Source organism: Aspergillus foveolatus (genome assembly GCF_047715535.1).
Source record: "Aspergillus foveolatus strain CBS 279.81 unplaced genomic scaffold BDW70scaffold_102, whole genome shotgun sequence".
NCBI lineage: Eukaryota > Fungi > Ascomycota > Eurotiomycetes > Eurotiales > Aspergillaceae > Aspergillus > Aspergillus foveolatus.
In genome coordinates, this window is record NW_027396166.1 from 32,898 (window position 1) to 57,005 (window position 24,108).

At 49.6% G+C, this 24,108-nt stretch overlaps 8 protein-coding genes across 8 annotated transcripts; 4 read left to right on the forward strand and 4 right to left on the reverse strand.

Annotated features, from left to right (window-relative positions):
* Positions 1–301: 301 nt before the first annotated feature.
* BDW70DRAFT_144606 (SDR family oxidoreductase) lies at positions 302–1,756 on the reverse strand. Its single transcript, XM_073738290.1, has one exon. The coding sequence runs from the start codon at positions 1,739–1,741 to the stop codon at positions 800–802; it is 942 nt and encodes a 313-aa protein (XP_073591432.1). The 5' UTR covers positions 1,742–1,756; the 3' UTR covers positions 302–799.
* A 1,481-nt stretch (positions 1,757–3,237) lies between these two features.
* On the reverse strand, positions 3,238–5,829 carry BDW70DRAFT_165858 (uncharacterized protein; the record flags this gene model as incomplete). Its single annotated transcript, XM_073741846.1, has 4 exons — positions 3,238–3,780; positions 3,829–4,109; positions 4,171–4,604; positions 4,667–5,829. The coding sequence occupies 4 exons, from the start codon at positions 5,827–5,829 to the stop codon at positions 3,400–3,402; spliced, it is 2,259 nt and encodes a 752-aa protein (XP_073591433.1). The 3' UTR covers positions 3,238–3,399.
* A 965-nt stretch (positions 5,830–6,794) lies between these two features.
* BDW70DRAFT_154051 (alpha/beta hydrolase family esterase) lies at positions 6,795–7,686 on the forward strand (the record flags this gene model as incomplete). The annotated part of the gene is made up of 2 exons (XM_073739762.1): positions 6,795–7,202; positions 7,324–7,686. The coding sequence occupies 2 exons, from the start codon at positions 6,795–6,797 to the stop codon at positions 7,684–7,686; spliced, it is 771 nt and encodes a 256-aa protein (XP_073591434.1).
* Positions 7,687–8,010: 324 nt separating this feature from the next.
* Positions 8,011–9,323, reverse strand: BDW70DRAFT_154052 (DUF1996 domain-containing protein; the record flags this gene model as incomplete). Its single annotated transcript, XM_073739763.1, has 2 exons — positions 8,011–9,008; positions 9,086–9,323. 2 exons carry the CDS (start codon positions 9,321–9,323, stop codon positions 8,011–8,013), a joined length of 1,236 nt encoding a protein of 411 aa, XP_073591435.1.
* A 1,063-nt stretch (positions 9,324–10,386) lies between these two features.
* On the reverse strand, positions 10,387–12,130 carry BDW70DRAFT_165863 (putative MFS transporter; the record flags this gene model as incomplete). Its single annotated transcript, XM_073741847.1, has 5 exons — positions 10,387–10,588; positions 10,675–10,901; positions 10,977–11,681; positions 11,752–11,907; positions 11,963–12,130. 5 exons carry the CDS (start codon positions 12,128–12,130, stop codon positions 10,387–10,389), a joined length of 1,458 nt encoding a protein of 485 aa, XP_073591436.1.
* A 239-nt stretch (positions 12,131–12,369) lies between these two features.
* Positions 12,370–14,761, forward strand: BDW70DRAFT_154054 (putative D-lactate dehydrogenase (cytochrome); the record flags this gene model as incomplete). Its single annotated transcript, XM_073739764.1, has 11 exons — positions 12,370–12,654; positions 12,717–12,909; positions 12,971–13,079; positions 13,126–13,222; positions 13,270–13,304; positions 13,364–13,465; positions 13,530–13,820; positions 13,885–14,114; positions 14,175–14,356; positions 14,414–14,517; positions 14,731–14,761. 11 exons carry the CDS (start codon positions 12,370–12,372, stop codon positions 14,759–14,761), a joined length of 1,659 nt encoding a protein of 552 aa, XP_073591437.1.
* A 1,146-nt stretch (positions 14,762–15,907) lies between these two features.
* BDW70DRAFT_165864 (uncharacterized protein) lies at positions 15,908–18,436 on the forward strand (the record flags this gene model as incomplete). The annotated part of the gene is made up of 7 exons (XM_073741848.1): positions 15,908–16,263; positions 16,333–16,471; positions 16,606–16,659; positions 16,715–16,885; positions 17,008–17,369; positions 17,438–17,791; positions 17,860–18,436. 7 exons carry the CDS (start codon positions 15,908–15,910, stop codon positions 18,434–18,436), a joined length of 2,013 nt encoding a protein of 670 aa, XP_073591438.1.
* Positions 18,437–22,112: 3,676 nt separating this feature from the next.
* Positions 22,113–22,805, forward strand: BDW70DRAFT_164326 (putative metalloproteinase; the record flags this gene model as incomplete). The annotated part of the gene is made up of 2 exons (XM_073741452.1): positions 22,113–22,713; positions 22,774–22,805. The coding sequence occupies 2 exons, from the start codon at positions 22,113–22,115 to the stop codon at positions 22,803–22,805; spliced, it is 633 nt and encodes a 210-aa protein (XP_073591439.1).
* Positions 22,806–24,108: the final 1,303 nt, after the last annotated feature.

Below are 24,108 nucleotides of genomic sequence, written 5' to 3' on the forward strand. Positions count from 1 at the left end.
GTGCCACCACGGAGGTAGTCTAAGAGGCCAAGTGGAGCTCTCGATGCTCTGTGGCCTGCTTCACCTTAGGCTCTTTCAACGTCCCCGCGGTAATTAATCACTCTAGTGATGCAGGGCTTCCTTCGCTCTTTTTTGTGACCAATAATGAATCCTAGAGACCGTAGCTTATGTCTTAAACAAGCGCAAAAAGGGTCGCTCTTGTCCCTGCGTCTCAGTTCAAGGAAGGTAAGTGTTAAGACACCCCCAAAGACAACCAACAGATAATAGGGATGTTCATTGGTTGGCGGCGATCATGATAGCACTTTGGCCGAAAATCCTTCACTGAGGTCTGTCCTGATAGGCTGAGGGCGAGATAGCAGCATTTAGCAAGGTGGAGAACCACTCTTAGAGACTAATCGCAGATCCTTGGACGACTTGTGACCTTAAAAAAGGAAGTGGGTTCTTGTTTAAGTCTCTGATAGAGATGCGAGGATGGAAATGCGTGCTCTATACGGAAAATTGCGAGATTGACGTAAGATAGCCCGAGCGAGAGCACAGACATGAGAAGTGCAGGAGAACATTTACAGAATGATTCCATCAGATTTTAGAACTTGTTCCTGCATTGTTGAACGGGCCTAGTGGTAGATCTAGGACATTCGTGTGAGATGTAGGTTGGGCTAATCCAGAAAGAAAGCGGTTTCAGCCGCAACTTGCAGCAGTTAGTAACAAAATATATATGGGAGTCAACTGCCCTAAATTAGATAAAAGATAAGCCGCTGCCTCAGGCACATGCTCAGATGTAGTCACCACTACTCAGTACTCAGTCCAGCAACTTTCTTGTTCGCATCTCTTCTTCTGTCCATTTCCAGAGCCGCGCTGCTAGCTCCGAATCCTGCGCAGCCTTGCTGGGCTGCTTCCTCCTCTGTCCAGGTACAAGGTATCCCCCGCTATCAGCTGCCTTGAAGTCCGGCGACGCAACAGCAAAGACTGAGTTGTAGGCTCCTTCCCTCGCGTGCGAGTACGCGCCAAGGGCTTTTAAGACAGTGCTGACAAACTTCGGGAAAGCAGTCTGTCTGTTGAGGTTGGTATCAAGATGTCCCGGGTGAACCGCGGCAGTCCAAATGCCCCTCTGGGCCGTCCCAATGCCATCAGGTCCATAGAGTTTGTTGAGTTCTTTCGCGTGCAGGATATTTCCTACTTTGCTCTGCCCATAGCGAGACCACAGCCCACCCTTCTCCTGGTTTATGTCCTTGAAGTCGATCCCATCCTTTGGGGCAAAGCTGTGTCCGTCGCTTGTAACATCAACAATGCGAACACTTCCAGGTACGAGACCCTCTTCCTGCAGTGTCTTTGTCAGAATGTCAAGCAGGTGCCAGGTAAGAACCCAGTGGCTAAGGTAATTTGTCTGCCACTGCGCTTCAAACCCGTCGCTGCTGAGTGCAAAGGGTGTTGCCATAATGCCGGCATTATTAACAAGGCCGTGCAGTTTCGATTCCTTCTCCTTGAATTGCTTCGCGGCGGCGACGACAGACTGCAGGTCCATCATGTCCATGTGGAGGAAGTGAATGTCAGCGGTGGGGTTGTCCGCTCGGATCTCGTCGATGGCGGCTTCGGCCTTGCTGGGCGATCGGGCGCCCATGTACACGCGGGCACCATGTTTGGCGAGTTCTTCGACGGTGTGGAAGCCCACCCCGGTATTGCCGCCGGTGACCAGGTAGACTTTGCCGGCGAGGGAAGGGAGGACGAAGGGGAGGGGGGCCATTATTGGTAAACGATCTGTAATGGAGGGGAGGGGGAGATGAGAAAGACAGTTATTCCCTGGCGATCCAGGATGTGGCTGTGGCTATATCAGGTCAGCAAATATAGAAGCTAAACGGGCAGGGGGGTGGAAGTCACCTGCCGCTCGCCAAGCTGAAAGTTTCAAGGAGCGTCATTACCAGGTAAGCTGAGTCATTTACTTGTCTTGCGGTTAACAAGTTTCAATGCCTTGGCATGGCATAAGTTCGCTGGAGCTGAAGCTGACCAAGTTCGTAGGCTCATTTGTAACAGGGCAAGCGATGTTGACGAAATGCGCGGGCTCGATGTACAGTCGAAACCAGGGTTTGTCATTCACAGCCTTGGGCCCACCGAACCCTGTTTGGGGATCAAACTTACTTGAACTCTAAGCTGCAGATGTCTGTGCTTGTTGAAGGATCGGCTGCAGTACTGTGCTATAGATACCACCAGAAAGGACCTCCTAGTACAGCGGTTCATGAACCAGTACGGCATTGATTGAGCTCGACGTGCCCTCCCTTATGGTGAGGTGGCCCCGGCTTGTCCAGACAGACTGTTAGATATTACTAGAGTATGCTTATATTTTTAGTAGTTCATGGAAGAACTGCTTTCGCTATTTATAGTACCCGTCAGAACCTAGCGGGAACATCCTTCCTCCTGTCTGCAACGGCGATAGACTCGCCCAGTCAGACAACGTGTCGTCCTCTCCTATAGCCTTCCACATGATGCCTGCTGTGACAATGTTAGCAACTGAGCACCGTATGTGGTGTCAAAGAGTCCGAGCGTTGCTTCCGGGAATGTGCTCCCCTACGAAAAAACCACTCTGATCGTTGCTTTAGGGGTACAAAGTTATCATCCGCCCAGCCACTCTGCGATGTCTTAGGGCCGTAATTGGAAACGAAAAATCGTCGGAGGGTTGAGAGGCAGTCAAAGAACCCATTGCGGTGAGTAAAGGGAGGAGGGGACTTTAATACGGTTGTATGTTGGTCTTTAATAAAAGATAAATCTGGCATGAGGCACACTTGGTTCAAAGGTAGAGATGATCCAATTTACCAGGAATAGTTCTAATCTACTTCGATTCGCTGGTTTTGCTACTGTGAAAAGATTCAGCATTTGTCCACGGCTGAGACTGGCCTGATACGCTTGAATAATATCTAGAACTGCTGTAGGTATAGTGGTATCGTATACATTTCCCCCCAAAAAAGCTCGGGTACACTAGACTCAGACTCGAGGGCTCCACTAAGTTAGATGATATGAACTTTGAATAGCTACAACTATTCGACTCCGCTAGTGATTCTATAACTCACAAGGCTGCCTGATACGCGGCTACAACACTTCACTATGTTTCCCTTGAGGTAAAGTATTCTAGGGACTGGTGTATATGCTGATGGATACGGCACATCTGAACATCCATATCCGCCTTTCTTTCGTTGCCAATAGTTCCATGGTCTGATAAGGGATGAAGTGAAGTTACACCATGCCTCAAATAACCTTGATTAATTCAAGCAATTCAGGCTTCCCTGTTTGGTCATTTGTGCATTGGAAGGCAAGGCAGGCATGTAAGTTCTCTAAAACAATGCAAACAGGGGGGACCGAGATCCAAAGACACAATTGCAGGTGGCAATAGGTAAGCTGTATTGTTACTACTCAAAACGGCGGCATAATCAAACTAGGCACGGTATCCAAGCCCACCAGATCCGGCAACGTAGCCCAGAAACTCGAGTCATATATCCAGTCTTCGGCTAGGTCCAGCTCGTTCTGTGGAAAGGGCGTGCTGGCCGCTGGGTAAGGGCTGTACCTGCTGTTGTAATGATCTACACCGTTGTTCTGAGTTGCGGTCATGGCTGCGGTTGTGCTTGTTTGTGAAGTGCGCAGGGCTGCATTTATTAGAATGTCTAGGAGGGCGGCGTAACGCTGCGACATATGCACGTCATCCGGGGAATTTAGTTTGATTGCATCGACTACCTGCTTGATGAGGTTAATGGACGGATTGGCGCTGTCTAGGTGCGAGATTTTCTCGAGCGTGACCTGGAGAATGTTAATGGTATAGAGAAACAGAGAGGTATAGCCAGGTACCTTGAGAAGGTATAGGGAGGCGCAGAAGATATAAAGCCAATATCTGACCGCCGCGTACTTGAGTGGCTTTGACGAGGAGAATATATGGATGGTGAGGTTCAGGATGTTAGTCGAGGCATCCGTGGCTTCTTCTGCGAACCGCGACAGCGACTCTATATAAGAATTCGAGGCTGAGGCATTAATCTTAAGCGAGTTGTCAAACATGTGCGCGGCAGGACTGAGTCCGCAAAGGCGGATGTAGCAGTATTCGATCTGCAGGCAGGCTTCGCGGAAGGACAGGTCTGATGGGCCAATGTTTGAGCATGGTGCACCACGCTGTAGAATATGACGTCTGACACTCACCCGTTTTGTTAGGCAGGTGTTTCCTTTTCCAAGCATCTAGTCCCCGGATGAAACTATCCCACGCAGTAATTGAGACAGCAGGCCCTGTGCCTTGTTGATTCTTTCTCCAGCTCTGCAGCAGTTCTCGCGCCTTGCGCATGTGGAGAGCAAGGTCGATGGTGCTTTCAGAGTACCCATCAGCTACAGAGTTCGGGGAAAGGCGGTAAAGGCGATCAATCTCAACAGAACAGCTGCCTGCGAACTGGGGCTCCAGTCGGAGCCGAAGGGCGAGAGCCTCATCGGTCAGGAGGACAAAGGTGCAGAGAAGGCGAGCCCATTCGAGTCGGGTCAAAGCTTTCTCTGTCGTTACTGTAGCAGAATCATGGCCCAAACCCTGCTCGTCATTGAAGCATCCTATCTCCTGGGCCAGGGCAATAGCGGTGGATAAGAGCATCCTGGCGTCTGTCAGTCAAGCTGAAATAGCTGCCCAGCGCCAGATGGGTTAGAGAATACTGACCAAGACATCTTGTTGCTGCGGTACGCTGGTGCCACAATATTAAGTCTTTCCGGTATACTCGGTGGGTCGGACTTTCGGTATGAATCCACAAGCTCAGTCATGCGTTGCGGGTCATTGTCCGGTGCGTCAAGTTGTGGTTCAAAGAGCTCCAGGTCACCGAAGTCGCTGATAAGGTCTTCTGGCGAGTTAATTGCCCGGGGGTGCCACTCGATGAATAGCAGCAAGGCTGCGATGGCACCATAACTACGCATAGCAGACGCGCCCCAGAGAGCGGACTGGAAGAGCCGCTGCACCCACGGCCAAGTGCGCCAATGGATTCTCTCCGACCTGGCCTGGCCGTTAAAGCCGCGCAGTGCATGATACCTGGAAGCTATCGTGACAAGGCTGATGGTGAGTACCGGCTCTTCGACTGCAAGAGTAACATAGTGATCCGGAGACGAGTACCACCGTGGGATGATGGGAAAAAGATGCCACAGCTGCGAAAAGTAGAAGTCCAGGTACTCGACCACTTCATGGGCCCGGATAATACCCCTTTTGACTAGGAAGAACCGTTCCCAGGAGGCCGCGGAAACTAAAGCGGGTTCTGCGTGTGCGGATGGTTGCAATGTTACTTGCGGGCTCTGGCGCGACGCCACTGTAGTCAACCCGTCTTTGCCAACGCCCTCTTTTGATCCAGAGATAGCGACGAGGTCCAGTGCATCCCGTGCATCAAGAATACTCATCGATAGGATCCGCTCCTTGGCGGTTGAGCTCCAGTGCGAGTCACCATCGGCCGCCGCCACTCGCGGCGTGACGCCATCATAAGATGCAGTATAGGGGCCATCATGTGTCGTAGCCTGCGCATCCTGCGGCGGGGTGTCAGAAGGAGAGGCCACGTCGGATATTGCGGACCCAATGCTGCCTGCTGGCAGCCGCAGCTTTCTCCTCTTTCGCCTATGAGTCGTCACGCATACCCTAGACTCCTGCTGGCAGCGTAGACACGTTGATATCCCAGGTCCCGGCTCACATCTCTTCTTTTTCTCTCGGCAGCTGTCGCAGGATTGGTATCCGCGTCTTGGCCGGTCACTCCCCGGAGAATGAGATTGATTGACGGGGAGAAAGGTGATATCTCGAGATTTTCCTCCAGGAGGGGAAAGCCTTCCTGCCGCTGGTCGTTGGTACATTTTACAATATCGGGATGGTGTAAGGTCACGAACGCGGAGGCAGTCCACAGCGGGGCAAAAGTACACCTGACGCTAGGCGGTCTAGCTAAACTAGAGCTTGGCGAGAGGCCTCTGCAGAGACATTGTTCTGAGGTCGTTCAGACAATGTAGTGAGATGTCTGTACGAGTCTGAGCCTAATGCTCGCAGGGTGTTAACTCTACATAGGACAGGTATATTTAGCCAACTGGGCTGTATCGGATACATTAAGCTCTGATACGCTGTACCATTCTATACTCTATAACAACCCTACTAAGGTGCAGATTCCATAAAAACAAAACTAATTCTAACTTGAAAGTCTTCAATCATAATCGTATCCTTATGTCCTTTATCGTTAGAGGACTACAGCTAAATAGAAGTTCTCACTCAATACATAAGAATATTTAATTCATGAAAACAGGCTATGATTAATACGGAGCTAGCCAGATGTCGATATTGACATTAAGAACCTCAGGCAAAATCAAGGCTCAGATTCTAATATTCGAAGACGTTATGATAGCAAAACTACCAAGTATAGCTGTTATTCATGAGGTGATTATATCTTTATAAGGTTATATCTGGAGATTTCAAAGTTGCGTTCAGGAGTTATAGCCTCGGGTCACCGTAGATATTTATTTTGCTATGATTGGCCTTATCTGCTTATAGGAACTCGATAACTGGCTGACACCCTGTCTGGGAATTCTGGAAACCTACCAGGAGCTTCCTTCCGACAATCGGATATTCTTAAAGTGGCAGCCGCGGTAGAACCCCCGTTTCCGCGTTTTGCGGGGCCCCGGATTATTATAGGCAGATGGAGAGTCTTTAGAGTACGCGTAAAATCAGGCCCATACATCTCTGAAGGACAGGATATAAAAGTAGGTGACCCTCTACGGGACCTGTGGGTTCACGCTATGAACAATTTCTTCTCATTCTATACATCTCAGCAAGGATGGTATCACTACTTAGCCTGCTGTTCGCCGTTTTTCTACATGCACTCTCCCAAGCAGCGCCCCTTGCCAAGCGTGCTACATTAGCACAGGTCACCAACTTCGGCTATAACCCCGCCAGCATAAGGATGTACATCTACGTCCCAGAGAGACTTGCCGCATCCCCTGGCGTCGTTGTTTCTCTCCACGGCGCGTCTGGCAACTCCCGGCAACAATACCAGTCCACGCCATACGCAAGCCTAGCTGAGATATACGGTTTCATCGTCATTTATCCCGAGTCTCCGCAAGGGGCATGGGATGCAACATCTAGCAAATCTCTCCTGCATGATGGCGGGGGCGCCAGCCAGTCTATCGCCAACATGGTCAGATACGCCCTCACCACTTACGAAGCTGATCAGAGTAGAGTCTTTGTTTCAGGGGTTTCGTCCGGCGGCAGTATGGCAGTAAGCTACTCCTCTCCCTCACGCAGAGCTTCTACAATCCAATCGGCAGTGTTAGTGAAGAAGATGAGATGAACTAAGTGCCCTGCAGAATACAATGGCAGGTGCCTACCCGGACATTTTCAAGGGAGCTATATTATACTCTGCGGGTTCTTCAGGCAACATTCGGAACATGTACCCGGGATATACAGGAACGTATCCAAATGTACAGCTGTATCTGGGATCTGAAGATACTGTTATAGGCTCGACGGCCTTCAACACCACGCTCGCGGCTTGGGCTGGCGTGCTGAACTATGGCAACGCGCCTAGACAGGTTTTGGTTGATGAGCCCGTGGACAACTGGGTGACGTACGTTTTTGGGAGTAAGTTGGAGGGAATTTGGGCGGAAGGAGTAGGTCACCCGGTCCCGACTCAGGGGGAGCGTGATATGGAGTGGTGGGGGTTTACATCCTGAATTTGGCTTGTATATGTGACCTGTATATTGATGCATCCCGAGTTGGTACCATCTGCGATACGCTTAGGCTGTTTTGCTAGCTTTTTGTACCTACTCTGCACACGGCTGCATTATTGCACTATTAAGATTGCTCTGTGCAATTCACTAATTCTCCTGTAGAGCTGGGGCTAAACTTCAATTATGGCTATTTCGGAAGTAATACCTGGGGGGAAAACTACTCTAACGGCGCCCAGGCCGCAACAGGCGCACGGGAAGCCATACCACATACCAGCCATATACCCTATACGGTCAAAACCTGTTCCCTGATTCTCCAGAAAGGATAATTCATGCATACTGGGAAACAGGGTCATCAGCCCGCTTCGCAGCCGCCCGCTTGGACTTACGGCCTATGCCTCGCTCGGAACTCGGGCCCTTCTTGCCCCTCTCCCTGTTACCAGAAGTGCGGCTTGCACTGCTGGTCGGTCGGCCGGCAGAAGACCCCGTCGAGCTGGTCAGGACTGTCCTAGAGGAAACGCCGGATCCTGTCACGGTCCCGCTCGCGCTCTCATTTGGTGTTGGGGCAGGCGTAGCGAACGTAGTCTCCGTCTGCGCCGGGACCTCATCCCCAGTCTCACCCTCAACCGTTGTTCCCGACACATCAGTACTATTATCCTTCATCATCTCAAGGCTAGTGTAGTAGTCGCTCGTACCATTTTCGGGGTCCGCGTCAGTCGGTGTGCAAGAAGCCTTCGCAGCCACATCCCCATGCTCGCCCACAATAAACTGCCCGTCATCGTACCCACCCCCGCCGGCAACAAGCATATTCTCTGCCGCATCCTCGTACCACCCGTTAATGAAGTCGCCATGAAAGCAGTAACCGTCTCCCGGTGTATCGCTGCACGAGAGCTGGAAGGGCGCGGCGCCGCTCCATCCCTCCGGGACAACAGAGTTTGTATCGTAGAGGACGCGGTAGCGCAGCTGTGGTATCTGCTGCATCCCGGTAGGACAGGCGTTGCTTTCGTCTGCGAACTCGTACTCGGCGAGATTATCGGGGTTGACGCAGTTGGGAAAACGCAAGTTGACCTGAAGGTGCTGGGTGCAAGTGCTTGTGGGCATCTTGGCAATATCGCTTTCGCGCTCGTCAGAGCCCTCACAGAACCATTCGAGGTCGTTAGAGGGGTGGTCGGCTTCGGACTGGGTTTTTGCAGAGGCGTTGCCGGAGATAAGGGCCAAGTCTTGAGGGATCGCGAGGGTGGAGTAGCTGTTTGTGTAGTAGGTGCTGAAGCGGAAGATGGGAACTTCGACGAAGGTAGAGTTGGCGACATAGTACAGGGTGGGGATCCCTGGATTGAGACATTATGTCAGGTCAATGCAGCACTAGATTTAGGTAGCTGATAGGTCTAGGTAGCATTGTACGTACAATAGACTGACAGGTCGTTTGGGTTATCGCCGCTGTAGCAGCCCTGTTGAAGCTCGGCAGACGTAGGCAGCACGTTAGTGATGGCGTCGCTGCCGAAGAAGGTGTGCATGTGCGAGGTGTAGGTGCCTGGAACGACGATGGCGTCGATGTTCTTGTTCATGAAAGGCTCATGATGGAGCTCGGTCCAGGCAGTTACAAGACTGGTACCAGCCAAAAGGGCTATCAGAGAGAGACGCATAGTGAAAGGAAAAAGCGAAAAGGAAAGTAAAAGAATGACTACTGATTCCAGATCAGCGATTGATGCACAGAACGAAGGAGCGATAGTACAGAGACATTGGATCTCCATCATAAAGCACGGCTCCTTTTATACCTGCCCACGACAATATCGCTATGTACATCCGGTGAAGAGTCAGGAGGTAAACGATGTGTCCCTGTGTTTCGTATAGAACACAGCACCCGGCAAAGGAACTCGATACAGCCAAATCACCTATCTCAAGTCACTGGATTGTGGACTTGGGGATCCACATCTACTTCAAGCTACGCACTGAGCTAGGATTGAATTTTGCCTAAAAGGGAATATCCGCCAGTCGGATCTACATATTGGGAACAGCCGCCAGATGCCTAGCCCTGAGCGGACCACACAGAGGTGTTTTCCTATAGAGGCCCACCTAGCCAGCCAGTTTCTTGAGGAGCTAACTGTTGTTACCCAGTCAGCTTTCTCAAAGCTGATTGAGAGCCTCGCTTAGCCCTACAGACTTCGCTGTCCCTTTGTGAAGAGCCACCACTGGGTGGGGGTGGGGTGGGCTGCGCCAGAGTATAACTGATACATGGCTTAAGCGACCCTTTTGTTTCCTTTCGACTAATTTCTCCTCAATGGGGCTGTCTAATCACACACTCAGCATCGTAGTGGGATCAGGAGTGGTATTTGTCACAGCGTTATGTCAATGTTTGGCTTGTCTTTCATGAGAACGCACCTGTACTGAATATATTGCTTGCACCGCCAAGGAAGCTGGCGAAAGTGTCTAGAGATAAAAGAAAGACCAAAGGAGATATTCAATATGCCACCAATCAGATTGCGCAATAGACTGTGAATATGACAATTGAACCAATTCGGATAGATGTGACCCAACTGGGCAGTGATGTCCACTCCCGAGGATCTCGTACGGACAAGGCCAGGTTTGTAGCAAGTCTGCCTGCAAATGTAAATAGCTAACCATAAACATGATAAATAACCTTCTCCAAAGTCGCCAAACTGTCGGACTAAACACTGTTTACATCTTGAGATGCCCAGATAGGAGTATCTAAAGAGGATACCGAAACGACTTATTCTCCCCATCGGTCAAGTCCTCCAACCCGTGTTCCTGCGTCGGAGGACCATACTTGCTATTCCTCCTTCTATTTTGCGCTAACATGAGCGTTCTAAACACCTGGGCGAGAACAAAGCAGATGGCAAAGCAAATGACCGTTGCACGGAACCCTGGGTCGTAGCGGGGGGCATCGTTGCTGTTGTTTTCACCAAGAATGTTAGAGTCGCGCAGGAGTAAAAGGTGTTTGGTTGCATGTAGTCAATATAACCCGGGACGACTTACGCATCAAAGGTGAGAGGCCCGACGATATTACCTAGGGAGTAGCCCATGAACGTCGCCGCGGCCATGGTAGCTTTCTTTGTATGGCCGGCCACATTCGACGTTCCCATGGCAATACATTGCACCCAGGCTGAGGAGAAGAAGTTAATGAGGTAAAAGCCTATAATGCGGGCGGCGCGCTGGGAGGAGGGCAGTTGCCATCTAGAGAAGTCAACAAGTGAATAATGCCCCTGATGTCTCTTCAAGGAGAAAAAAACGTACATTAAACAGCTGCCAATAATAACCGGCACACAAGCACCACTCACGATATAAAGCCGCGAATTGGGCACCTTGCGTCCGATATACCCAGACCCCAGAACGCAAATGAAGGCCAAGGCACCGATAGGCATATTCAGCAGCAGAGATTCAAAGGTCGAAAACCCCATCCCATTAAAGATGATCGAGCCGAATGTCGTTACCGCACCGCTTCCAATGCTCGAGAGAAGCGAAAGGACGAATACAAACCAGAAATGATATGAAAGGAGCGCCTCGCGCACTTGGTACCATTTGAAATGCCGGTTCTCGGCACCAGCGTTGTTAGACCGGACGCGTTCAAGAACCATGATTCGTTCTTCGGCGCTGAATCCCTTGGCTATGTGTGGACTTCCGGGGAAGACGAACCAGAGTATGACGGACCAAAGTAGTGTGGCGAGTCCGGCGATCAAGTACATGTATTGCCAGGGGTGCAGGACGCCACCGGTGATGTGGCCGAGGCCGTAATTGATTAGTGGTGAGACAATGTTAGAGCCGCCGCTGAACGAGTACCAGAGCGAGGACCGGAAGACTTGTTCAGAGTGGGTGTACCACATGCCTGTACAGAGCATGAAAGCTGGCGAGACGCCGCTCTCGATCAGCCCTAGCATGAACCGGTTCACGAGCATCCCAGTGTAGTTTGTGCAGGCAGGGGTGGTGAGGACTACCACGGCCCAGAGGAAGCAGATTATAGGGCAGACTTTGCCGACGGTGAATTTCTGTGATAGCCAGGATATCTAACGGATGTCAGGGCAAAGACCGAGTCCGGTACGGGGGAAGCTGACGCACAGGGTAGCAGCCAGCGATATAGCCAAAGTAGAAGATCAATGAAACCCACGAGTACTTAAGTCCATCTTCAATGCCAAGATCTGTTCTCAGTCCAAAGATTGCAGCCTGGCTGAGGAGGGCTTTGTCGTAGTATTGGAGTGCATAGGTGAAGCACATCTGTGATGGTGAGCATGGCTTATTAGGAGCACAATCAAAGGGCGAGAGATCTTACAACAGGCATCAAATGCATATCAATCTTTCGAAGCAACTTTCGGTTCGTCTCATCGTCAAGGACAGGGGCGCCAGGCGACATTCCAGCACAGCTCTCCACAGAGCCATCCTTGGCAGACATGTCAACGCATTCAGAGTGCTCGGCAGTAACTTTAGGATCGGACGACATAGTGACTCTGGTGCATCAAATCTCGAACAGGCTGCATCCCTCAGGGCTTTATAGTCAAATGTCCTCCGCAAGACGTTGTGGAGGCGGAATCAGAACGTGGAGAAGGAGATCGATCCGTCTGGGGTCGGAGATGGCGGATTTCTGCTTTGGGAAGCTCCGCGCCCGCTTTGAGCTAGGCCGATGCCAACATAAAGGCGCTCAGTGCGCGTCTAGCCTGTAACTATGAACGAATAGCCAAAATGCGGTTGTCAGGCGAGATCCGTCATGCTGTGCGCCCTCTCGCTAGGGCAGCAAACCAGCACCGCTTGCAATGGTGTCGCAAATCCGTCCGCAAAGTCCATACTCAGGGTGTCCAATCAAGTACTGTTAGATTTTCGAAATATCGATCTAGCTTGTGGTCTTATGCGGTATTCGGAGCTGGCATGACTGGCCTTGGACTGATATCCTGGCCACTCGGACCATGGACGTCAGTCCAGAGTGAGGAACAGCCGATCAAGTACGCCGACAGAGCAACTATGCTCAAGGTAAGCAGGCTGACCCCGGAACACTGCAACCAGTGCTAATCACTTTCTTAAATTGCTGCTAGGGTGTTCAAGCTATAGCGGACGTTCTCGGGCCAGACGCGGTGACGACGGACGAAGACGAAATTGATATGCATTCATACACAGAGGTTTCGACATCCCATTGCGCAACGAGGCCAGTGGCGGTGGTGAGGCCCAAAAGCACCGAGGAAGTCTCCAGTATTGCACGTATATGCTCAGAGTATAAGATCCCGATGAGTATGTCTCCGCGAGTGCGATTTTATAACAGGCAGAATTTGACAAGCACTGCAATGCATAGTTCCATTTGGCGGCGGGTCCAGCGTCGAGGGCCATTTCACGGCTCCGTATTCGGGTCTAAGTATCGATTTCTCCGAGATGAATCAGATAGTTGCCTTCCACGAGAATGAGTACGACATTCTAGATATGGTTTGTACGCCTGCTAATACTTGGTAGCATGGATGTGGTCGTCCAGCCGGGGGTAAACTGGATGGATCTCAATAGAGAGATCAAGCACAGTGGCCTATTCCTGCCTATGGATCCGAGCCCAACGGTAAGCTCGCTTACCTTTCATCGCGAATATTACTCACATGGCTCCAGGCACTTATTGGAGGCATGGTTGCTACGAACTGCAGGTATTCTTTGCTGCCAAAACTGGTCGAGACGTTGAACAGAGCTGATGCCATGCCCGTAGTGGAACCAACGCAGTCCGATATGGTACAATGAAGGACTGGGTAATCAACCTGACGGTGGTCCTGGCCGATGGCTCTATCATCAAAACTCGCCACCGGCCCCGGTATTTAGCCCACATCCCTTAACTTTGTTCACAATGAACGAAACTGTTTATCTAATAAGCCCAGAAAATCATCGGCCGGCTACAACCTCACCGGCCTGTTCACCGGTTCAGAAGGTACATTGGGAATGATCACCGAGATAACACTCAAACTGGCACCGATCCCCGAGAAGCAGAGTGTTGCTGTAGCTACTTTCCAGTCGGTCCGGGAGGCAGTAGCCTGCGCTTCAAAGATCATACGCCAGGGTATCCCCATTGCCGCCTTGGAGCTTATGGACGAAGTACAAATGCAAGTTTTGAATCGGAATGGTGGTGCTGGTGGTAGGATGTGGCGGGAGGAGCCCACATTATTGTTGAAGTAGGTACATTTACTGAAAATTCCTCTTCACAGCGAAGTCCTATTACTCACTTTGCACGATCAGATTTGCAGGTACCAGTCAATCTATAGACGCCGACATCGGGCGGGTCCAGAGAATAATCCCGGAGGAGGGAGGGAATAGCTTTGAATTTGCGCGGACGGAAGCAGAAAAAAGTAATCTCTGGGCTGCTCGCAAAGAAGCTGTTTGGGCGATGTTGGCGCAAAGGCCCGAGGGTACGCAGCTATGGTCTACTGATGTCGCTGTGCCGTTGTCGAGGATGCCGGAGATTATTGGTAAGTGGGGAGTTCTTGCCCAGCTCAGGTTTTCTATGCTGTACTAAGACCTAAGTCCAGATCTATCAAAGAAAGAGTGCGAGGGTCTTGGGCTATTCTCTAGCATCCTGGGACATGTCGGCGACGGGAATTTCCATCAAGCTGTCGTGTATGATCCTAGCAACCCGACTCAAACCCAGGCAGTACAGGAATGCGTTAGAAAAATGGTGCATAAGGCGGTAGAGATGGAGGGGACGGTCTCGGTTTGTTCCCTCGAAGTACTGCACTAGCGGATCACTGATTTGGCTGGCGTGTCCCAGGGTGAACATGGCATTGGGCTAGGCAAGAAGGAGTGTCTGCTTGAAGAACTAGGCCCAGAAACAGTTGCTGTAATGCGGACGTTAAAACGAAGTCTAGATCCCAAGTGAGTTACCGGTACCAGGATCACAGAACCTATAACTGATGATGTCTAGTTACCTTATGAACCCGGGGAAGGTCTTTGAGCCTTGAGACGAGACACGCTTAGATTACCTTGAGGTCATGGACCCGAGCGGTGGCCATATTGGAATGAGATTTCCAGGGAGGACTCTTGGCTGGTGGCCTAATTAGTCCGGAGCCGGCCCATACCTTACACCAGGATTGCCCTGATTTCCTGGTGGGGGTACTAAGTAGCAGTGGAGGCTGCCTGAGAAGGGGCTAATATTATCGGATGAGCCGCAGGACAGGCCTTAGGATTGCCTTTACATGTATAGAGGGCACAGATGCAATTGACCAAATGATTGGTTACAGTATCTTGTGCCGTTTCGTTGAGCAGTCAGGCAAACTAGCGATAGAAAGATCTGCCTGTAACCTAGCGGTAAATTTATATCATCTAACATTATGCTTACCAACCATTTATAATGTGCCTTACTTCTGCTAGAAATAGATGAAGCGGCAATATTCAGCATTCTATATCCATATTCGACTTCTGAGCCTGAATTAGTCCTGAATTTATCTCAAAATTGCCGCTGGACTGGTTATTATGAAATATTTTAAGAGCCCTTATTTATCCATTTATCAGCCCAGTTCATCTTGCATCATTCACTAAGCATCGTCACCTGATATCCAATAGGAAAGACAAGCATTAGAGCTTCGTGAAATAGAGCTTTCGTTTGGAGAAAGGAAGGTGTGCAGGAAAAGCAACTTCTGGATAAGAAGGGGAGTTAGCTAATGTAACAATCTCGGAACACGTGTCCAGGCAACCATGCTCCCTACTGGACCAAAAGGTCACTATGATCAGAGACCATGACCTGGTCTGTCCAGGTCGCGCATATATAGCTGGCTCGCCCGTGGCAGTCATTAAGATCAGTACAAAGATCCGACAGCTCGAATCGCACATATATAGCTTGCTTGATCATGACAAACAGGTGAAGTCTCGAGGCATTAACGATTAATTCGAAGGCAGTCTCGAATAGTTTTTCAATGGCTGGGATTATATGGCCTAATACTGTCCTGTAACTTAGACTGTGTAAACCATTTGAGATTTCCAGACGCTGTAATTTATACGGTTCGTGGTATTGCGGATGTGCCACACTAGCGCCATTACATGCCGGTTTGTGTAACCTAAATAATAAACGTCATTGGTTTGGCCTCAGCTATCATTAGAACTGGCATCTTCCCCTCCCACTGTTTGAGGAACTGAAACGCGGCGTTGCTTGTGTCGGCGGCTAAGCTCCCAACAACAGAATATAGATCGTGCCTAGGCTCGCAATATCAATAGAGCATTTCGGGGGAAATAAGAGAAGTTTCTGAATGTGTGCACGTATTCAAATATAATGCCGCGGCAAAGAGTTTCTTCCTCTAAGAAGCTGAGTCCACAAGAACAGCACGCGCTCATCAGAAAATATGGCATATCCATCGACGGGCCCCTACGGCGGCAAGACTGGCCACAACGGTACGCGCCCCTATTCGGCCTTGTGCGCGACATAAAAAAGGTTCAATACGACGATTACGTTGCCAAAGACTGCGGGGGGGACGCTGCGAGAGTAATCATCCTCTCGAATATGTGCAACCGAGTCCTGAAGATTGTTAATCAAGCGCGTGCTCTTCGCGCCTCTCTGGAGAACGAGGAAACGTGGAGGCTACAAACAGAGCATCTGATTCTTGAGCGATTTCAGACAGATCTGAAATAGTATGTGAATACCTATTTCCATTCATTCTCCTTAAAGGTATACTGAATGAGTATAATGGTTGAGGGCAGTAATATCTGCGCGGACCGATGCTGGATCTCTGATTTTCAGGCGCTTTCAAGCTGTCCGGCCGCTGCATCTCGCTTGCAGACAGCAAGACAACGTAGAAAGCTCTGTCAATGCCACAAGATTGTTCGAGCGAAGATGTTGGTGGGTGGAAACACGGAGTGGGAGGAGGCGGCTAACGTTCGGCACCCGAATGGCAGGCTGAACCACCCTCCCAGAACACGTTCGTCACGAAAGGAAGCTGCAAAGTCATTGGCAGGTCAATGGTCGAAATCCAGAAAAAGATGCTGGCTCATCATAGACCTGACCGTGTTATCGGGCTAGGAAGAACTGTTGAGCTAGAACACCTTCTCACAGAACCCTAGCGTCCCGGCAACGGTGATGGAGGACGGCAGGGAAATGCAGGTATACTTCCCGTTTCTTGTGCTCGAGGCGAAATCCAAGAAAAGCAGCGTTGGGTTCGTGTCAATTGAGCGACAGACTGTTTTTCCAATCCGCGCCATGCTCGGTCTGCAGCAGAGTCTGGAAGCAGCTAGCAGCGTGCAGTTCGACCCGTTGGTGTGGTTCCTGGCAAATCGTGGAGATGAATGGAGAGTCTATGCTTGCGTCCCTGACCGCGCCCAGACTGTAAGATGGCCCCATTTGCTGCCCCAACATTAAAGCTCACAGTTCTCACGCAGCGAGTTATCGATCTCTGGCACGGGTCCATTCTCAGTCATGATTCGGCACTGCAACTCCTCTTGGTGATAGGCCTGTTATGTGACTGGGCAAGGGACATATTACTGGAACAGATTGTGAGCTGCCTACGAGAACAGGCTGGACCGGACATTCCGGGGCTGCACGCCCAGACCAGTGTAGATATCTTATTAGGGATATCAAGTCCCTCACGGTCTGAACCCGCTGGAAGCTCGCTGGACCCTCCTTGGGCGACTTCTGAACTTAACGGTAGCTGGCAATCCGCGCAATCAGTCTCTACGGTCCCCGATGTAGTCGTCAAGTCCGTGATTGAAGATGTGAGTATGGACAGGGTGCCTGAAGGAAGGTTAGCCTCAGAAGCTTCCAGCGTGAGCCAGCCGGCACAGCCTACTCCAATACCATTGGTGGACCCAGAATACGGGATATCTTACCGGAGTACTACCCTGAACACATAGCTATCAGGTCTCATATTCATGTGCAACTTCGGTTTCGTTTACTCTCTCTTCCCGGATCCGCTCACGACCTCGCTCTCATACTGGCGGCAATGGACGGAGAGGCCAAGATACACCGGACAGCCCGCAAGATGTTGGAATTATTCAATCCACCTTATCCTTTCATCGTGGAATCACATTTTATAGACAGGATTGGGGCCGCCTGGGGAAGCCCCAACCACCGTCCCTCACCAAGCGATGGTCCCTTGCTCTATGCTTGTCTGCATTGGGGGGCGACCACTGACTATGTTGACTGGGTCCTGACGAAAGAATTCGCGTGCATAACGGCGTCACCGGTTGCCATTGCAGCCTTAGCGAACATTAGTGATTACCACACTCGACAAGAAATCTGCTCCTAAGCGCCTCGACGGCATCGACCGAACGTGCGCCGCGCCTGATCCAGCCGCTCCGCCACCTTCTGCTGCCCGAACTGGTTCAAGCAGCGTCCAAGGATCAGTTTCTGTATTTGAAGGCGTTTTACGGTCGTGTAACAGCGGATGACTGGATCGAGGACCGCGAGAAAGCGGCATTTACTCGTCGTCTCTGGGAATGCCGAGACTCGCAACCACGGGCTTTCCTCAGATGCCACAAAAATATCTACTCAATTGCAGGAGCAAAACCACACTTTGGTGAGCCTGAGCATGATATCAAAATCTTGCCCATGCTTCGAGTTCCGGGCATTGCCAAAGAGCGAGAATTTGCTCTTCTACGGAACCCAGTGGAGGCTAAGAAGCCGCCATATTGCGTATTCGAGTTTAATAATCGAAATGATGCCGAACCTAATCCTCCGACAATTGGCAGGGCTGTTCGTTCATTCTTACAAGAGGGCTCCGGATGCTTTTATGGGACAAACCTGCCACTCACAGCGCTGGATAAGAAGTATTTGGCTGCATTATCAGATATTTTGGAGAAGTGGGATTGATCTGTAAACGGTCGTTGAGTGTAAACGGTTGGGTTCGCTAGATTTCAGCGAGTTCGGTCCAGATAGAACCATAGAAGGATTCTGGGATTATGCTTTGTATGCACCAATTACAGGACAGTTCCAAAGTTGGACTGACTGAAGCGACCAGAATATCTACCTTCTGATATTCTCAAAGTTCGCTTTCTACCAGGAAATGCCCGAGTCTTGGAAATGTTATTAAGGTGCTGGATATGGTCTGTAAATGATCTTGGATATCACTATCAAACCATTAACGCTATTCTTTCTCCGCCCTCAAATAGCCGTATTCAGAACTATAGAGACATTCCTCTTCTGGAATTGGTAGAAGTCAAAGTTTATGAGCGTTGTTGCCAGATCGAGCTGCCAGAGCTGTGGAGATTTCCTGAGGGGTAAATACGATGAGCGGGTAATGAGGATATCATGATTCGTGCGGCTTCAAACAAATAGGACCATAGGGCTTCATAGAAAAATACATCCCAAAATCTTTTAACAGTCCCTACGTCTCTAAAATCCCATCTTGCAATTGTGGACTGACTCTACTAACAAGGTTAATTTTAGTTGGCAAATATATTTGCCTCATCTATATAGAAATACATTCTTGATTTATGCTTCTTATATATATGTCCTTCAACTTACACTTCCTTTGTATGTCTAACATTCGCTGCCAAGGGTGGCTGGTGAGAGTAATATATATAATATATGACGGCAAGCCAATCAGAACATTCAAACAACCATTCTGGCGCTCATATTTAGAATACTAAACACGGAGAAGAGAATTGTGTACACGAAGAGATCATTTGTGGGATGTCCTTACCAAGCGAAGCCTAACTTCTTTTGATAAGCGGGCAAAGTTGGCAGAAGTCGGTGTAAGCGATACTGATTCTGTATCACGGCGTGCAGCGCCGTGACATAATATATATATTAAGCCTAGTAGTTCCTTACCTCATGCACGTCCACAATTTAATCACGAAATTGATAAATATGCTTGTGAGATATTTGATTGGGTATGGGGAAGTTTAACAGGAGCTGCAGAGTTAGTACCGATAACACTAAAATAAACGGCCAGGAGGCTGTATAGTTCAAGTATATATGAGTTGGTGCATACTCTGGCAAGCATCTCATTGCCTTGCTTAGCTTGGTGTGCGCCAAGACCGAATCAGTCACATCAGACAATTGCCGACTGTATTCGTACGTTTATTGGCGGTAATGGTTGGCGAAGGAGAGATCCTGTGCGATGCAAGAAGGGAGCCTGATACTCATGGGGCATGTGGCAGGATCCAGACTTTGACACAGCCCGCGAGTACCCGTCAGGGGTCGACCCAAACCCGTGACCGGTTAGGTACGGGTCCTGACCCTCGACCCGACCCGAGGGTTCGGGTTTTGACCTTGGACCCGTCACGGCTTTGGTATGGTCTAGCAGGAACCAGAAACAGGAAAATGTCAGAGCCCACTAACCCGCGCGGGTTTCGGGTCCGGGTGCTGACCCTGGACCTATCACAGATTTTGGCACGGTCTAGGTGTTACGGATCCCGCCCGTCCTGGATAGAGAAATCGGGAGCCTCAGCCAACGACCAAGGGAGCTCCGGAAAAGCAATCGAGATCCAGGCAAATATTACCGCACTGGTCCTGGCCACTGTTTCCAGATCGACCCGTAAGCTTGTTACTGGACTAAGAACTACCCTCGTACGAGCCCCACTCTCGCTTTGCTTCAAACATCCCCCCTTCTCCTCTTTTTCCCATCAAGAGACCCTTCTTGTGCGTAATACACTCATACCTTAAACTAAGGTAGTTTTCCCTTAACATTGACCTCGTCAGGACCCTGTCGCTAGGGCTAAATCATATATTCCCGCAGATGCATTTAAGGTACGGATGATCCGGCCTGGGGGTTTCCCAAGGATTAGTCTTGCATTACTTTGACCATTCGTTCCCTTATCGTTGGCTTTACATGGCATTGGTACCCTTTCTTGTTAATATATTGATCCATACTGACGAAGTAGACTTTTAACAAGGCGCTTCTAGCGATGTGGTCCCTAAGTTATTAAGAAGTATAAAATGTGCCCTTTTATATGTGAAACAGGATTGCGCGGCTCGGCATCTTGCGCAACTTGGCGTCATGGTGCCCTGCCCCGCTTATCCTAGGCATCAGCGATTGGGATACGCCGAACTGCGGGACCAGCTGGAGCCTTGTACGGGATGAAGCTTCGCCGTTGCTGATTGCCCAGCTGGCTGACATTTCCTAAGCTCCTGCTTCGACCCAAACCTGAACCTAGGGCTACGTCTTGTCCCCTTCTATGCATCTGTTTAATGGCCTGACTTTGTATCCTGCCTGTTGTATCTACTCCGTTATACCGTTCTAAAAAAATTTCCTGACCCTGCACTTTCATATTATGGTCTGCACAGGTGCTCTTATAATCTGTGTGGTATCTGTGCAAGAACCCAAGTGCCAAGAACTTTCACCACGAGGGCGAATTTCGAGATTTCTCTTGTGGTGATAACTCTTAGATACCTTTTTTGAACTGGACACTGCAGTAATCCTACTCAAGTTTTGGAAGAAATAGTGGAGTACGGTTTTCTGGAAATAGAGTTGTTTTGTATGAGTACAAGAATATCACGCTGGAGTAATCTGACGACTTTGGGAACTACGGATGGACATGTCTCTTTCCTATGCCGTAGGGCTTTACTTATTCCGCTGCACGTATCAGTATGGATAGGTACTTGATGGAGACTATCCCACAGGAAAGCGAGTGGAAATGTTCTGAGACATTGGATCTCCAGGGGCGAAAACGCTATAGAACTCTAAATTGAACTGTTTCAGACTGGCACATCTCAAATAGTTCTCTTTCTTCCAGACTGTGTACTCCGTACGGAGCAGTCAATGATAGTGTAAGATAATGTACCAATCTAGCATGTGACCTCTAACAACTTCTATCAGCAGATCATAGGCGTTGAAATCCATTTCTAATCCTGATAGAAATCCCTCATTTGTGGAGGCAAGCTAGTTCCTTGTCTCAGAATTATCAAGTGACCATATCCATCCATGAATTTCGGGATGGATCTTACTCCTCTTAGCTAAGCAGTGATCTGGGAGACTACCTAGGCAGTTCAGGAGAAATGCTCCATTCTAACCCATATCTTCCATGCTGGTGAAGGCTAAATCCATGGAATAATGGAACCAGGGTGCTTGAATCCGGGTAGACTTGGCTGTTATTGCGAGGGATACAGCACCAGTGGCTGTAGCGTGCCTGAACTGGACTATAACTACAGAATGCAAAAGCAAAGCAGTTTCCCAAGCTTCTGAAGGGCTATTTGCCACAGAAGTTCTGCTCGTAGCAGGTACGCATGTCTAGATTATGGGGCCGTTGTATCTGACATGGTTACTGCCTTCTGACGAATCTATTCTGAAACACCCGGCGAAAATCCTGAGGTATATCAACTGAACATAAGGAAACGGTCAGGGCTTTATCTGTCAGGGATAAACTACCAGGTCACTTCGAGGTGATATATAAGATCGACGTCCGTCGTCTGGTCAATAGCCTTCTTTTTGACTGTGTCTTTCTATCACGCATACTCTCGTTTAGATTACATCCTCGTCACTGCCAATCATTACTCCTTATTCAATCATTTACCACCGTCAGACTTTCCTTACAAATACATCAAAATGCGTTTCTTCCAGGCCCTTGTTGCTCTTCCTCTAATTGCGGGTGTTGTTGCCAGCCCTCTGAATACGCGCGCTACCCTTGAGAACTGCAATGACGAGGGAGTGCAAGCGATCAACAACGCACTCGCCCAGGCTGCAGAGATGGCCCATTCAGGCGCCAGCCTGATTCGCAGCGGATCTGACTACTCATACAGCCTCTTCCAAAGCTTCTTCAAGACCAACGATGCGCAGGCCCGCAACCGCGTTGCGGATGTCTTGGACAAGATCGCCACAGAGGCCACGAACGGGAACCAAGGTGTTGTAACCTACTACTGCACACCAGAGGGGATAGAATGCGTTAACAGCCACTCTTTTACCATGACTGCCTACGGTGACACGGATGGAACCTACGGAAGAGTCCGAACCTGCCCTGCATACTTCACCGATTTCCCTGCGTGGTCGAACATTTGCAGTATTCTGGATCAAGCAACTTCTAGCTTGCATGAGCTGGCGCATACCAAAGGCATATTCGGTCCCGAGACGTATGGCTATGACGCAGTGCATGGTCTGAGCTCTGCTTCTGCCCTTGAGAATGCTGAGAGCTATGCTTTCTTCTCCAAGTGTAAGTTTTTTCATTATTTTCCGGTAAACGATGCAATTCATTACTAACATTGTATCCTAGCGGCTTTCCTCAACTGCAGTATCACCTACTAAGCAGTTTCTCCTATGTCAGAAAGTGTGTCAAAAAAGTTTATCATTGGGGTTAAGCAGCCGACAGCTGTGCAGTCAAGGTTACATCTGATTATTTTTGTTTGCCGCTCTCGTTCACTTCGCCGCAAGGGTGGTATACCATTGTAATGTATATTTACAAGACTCTTGACTCAGGACCGTGACAGAACCTGCAGGTCGGGTTGAGGGTCAGGACCTGTACCCAAAACCTGCTAACCCGTGCAGGTTTTTGGGTGGTCATAGGTTAACTGTCAAATACTTATTGCGTATAAACTCTCCTAGTTAGATTATATTCTCTGCATAAAACACCGATTTATCTATATGTTAGGCTTATAGATCATGTATGTACTGTTTGCTAGCCAGCAAGTTACCCAATAAACCTGTACACATTGAAGGTCCGGACCTGTATCCAACCTGCGAGTTTAGGGAGTGTACCCGAATCTGAACCATCACAGGGGCTGACCTGTGACATGTTACCGGTGGGATGTGTCAAGTTTTACTCCTGAGTCTCAAACAGAAGTTGCATCTTTGTCATATATATATATATATATATATCCCCTAAAGTCAAGGACCTGGTGATTGGGTTGGATTATAGACCGCGTCTCGACGTCATTTTGCTGGCAACACATACTGGAACAACCCATAAAGTTTTCCTACGTTCTCGTAAACTAGCTGAGAGGCTTCCTTACGTACTTCAGCAAAATATATGGGTCGGCCGCCCATTCACCGAGATCTTTGCACAAATCTGCGGCTGTATCTTGTTACCAGGCCTGGGCTAAAAGAATTGTGGCAACCTGGGGTTCCTGATTAGGGGCTCTGTACTCAAGGTTCGACTGAGTTTAAGTACAACGTTCTCATGACTTGCATAGGGACTGATTACTACCGCAGGAATCAGGCGCCAACTTCAGTATATCTTATTAAAGAGCTACGTGTAGACATAGACATCGCCAAAACCCGCAAATGGGTCCAGACCTTGCACCCACTACCCAACCCGCGCGGGTATTGGGTCCAAAGTATGAACCCATTACCCGGCCCATTACCCATGCGGGTACCCTCTGAGAACCCGCGAAAGCCCATCTGGACCCATTCTTGCATAATTCTTGGTGCCAAGATGCATAAAATCTGCTTTGTCATCGAAGTAAAACACGGTATTTTTCTACTGTATTCGTTTACCCCGGTCTCTTGTTATCGGAAGGGCTATGCACGAGCCCTTTTGCAGCCTTGGTAACTTCACATAAGATGATCACCACAAGGACTTGGGACTGAACCGGGTACAAAAAATGATGAT

Bases quoted from the DNA above. Each gene is read 5' to 3' on its own strand.
- BDW70DRAFT_144606 (XM_073738290.1), bottom strand. From the start codon at position 1,741: ATGGCCCCCCTCCCCTTCGTCCTCCCTTCCCTCGCCGGCAAAGTCTAC.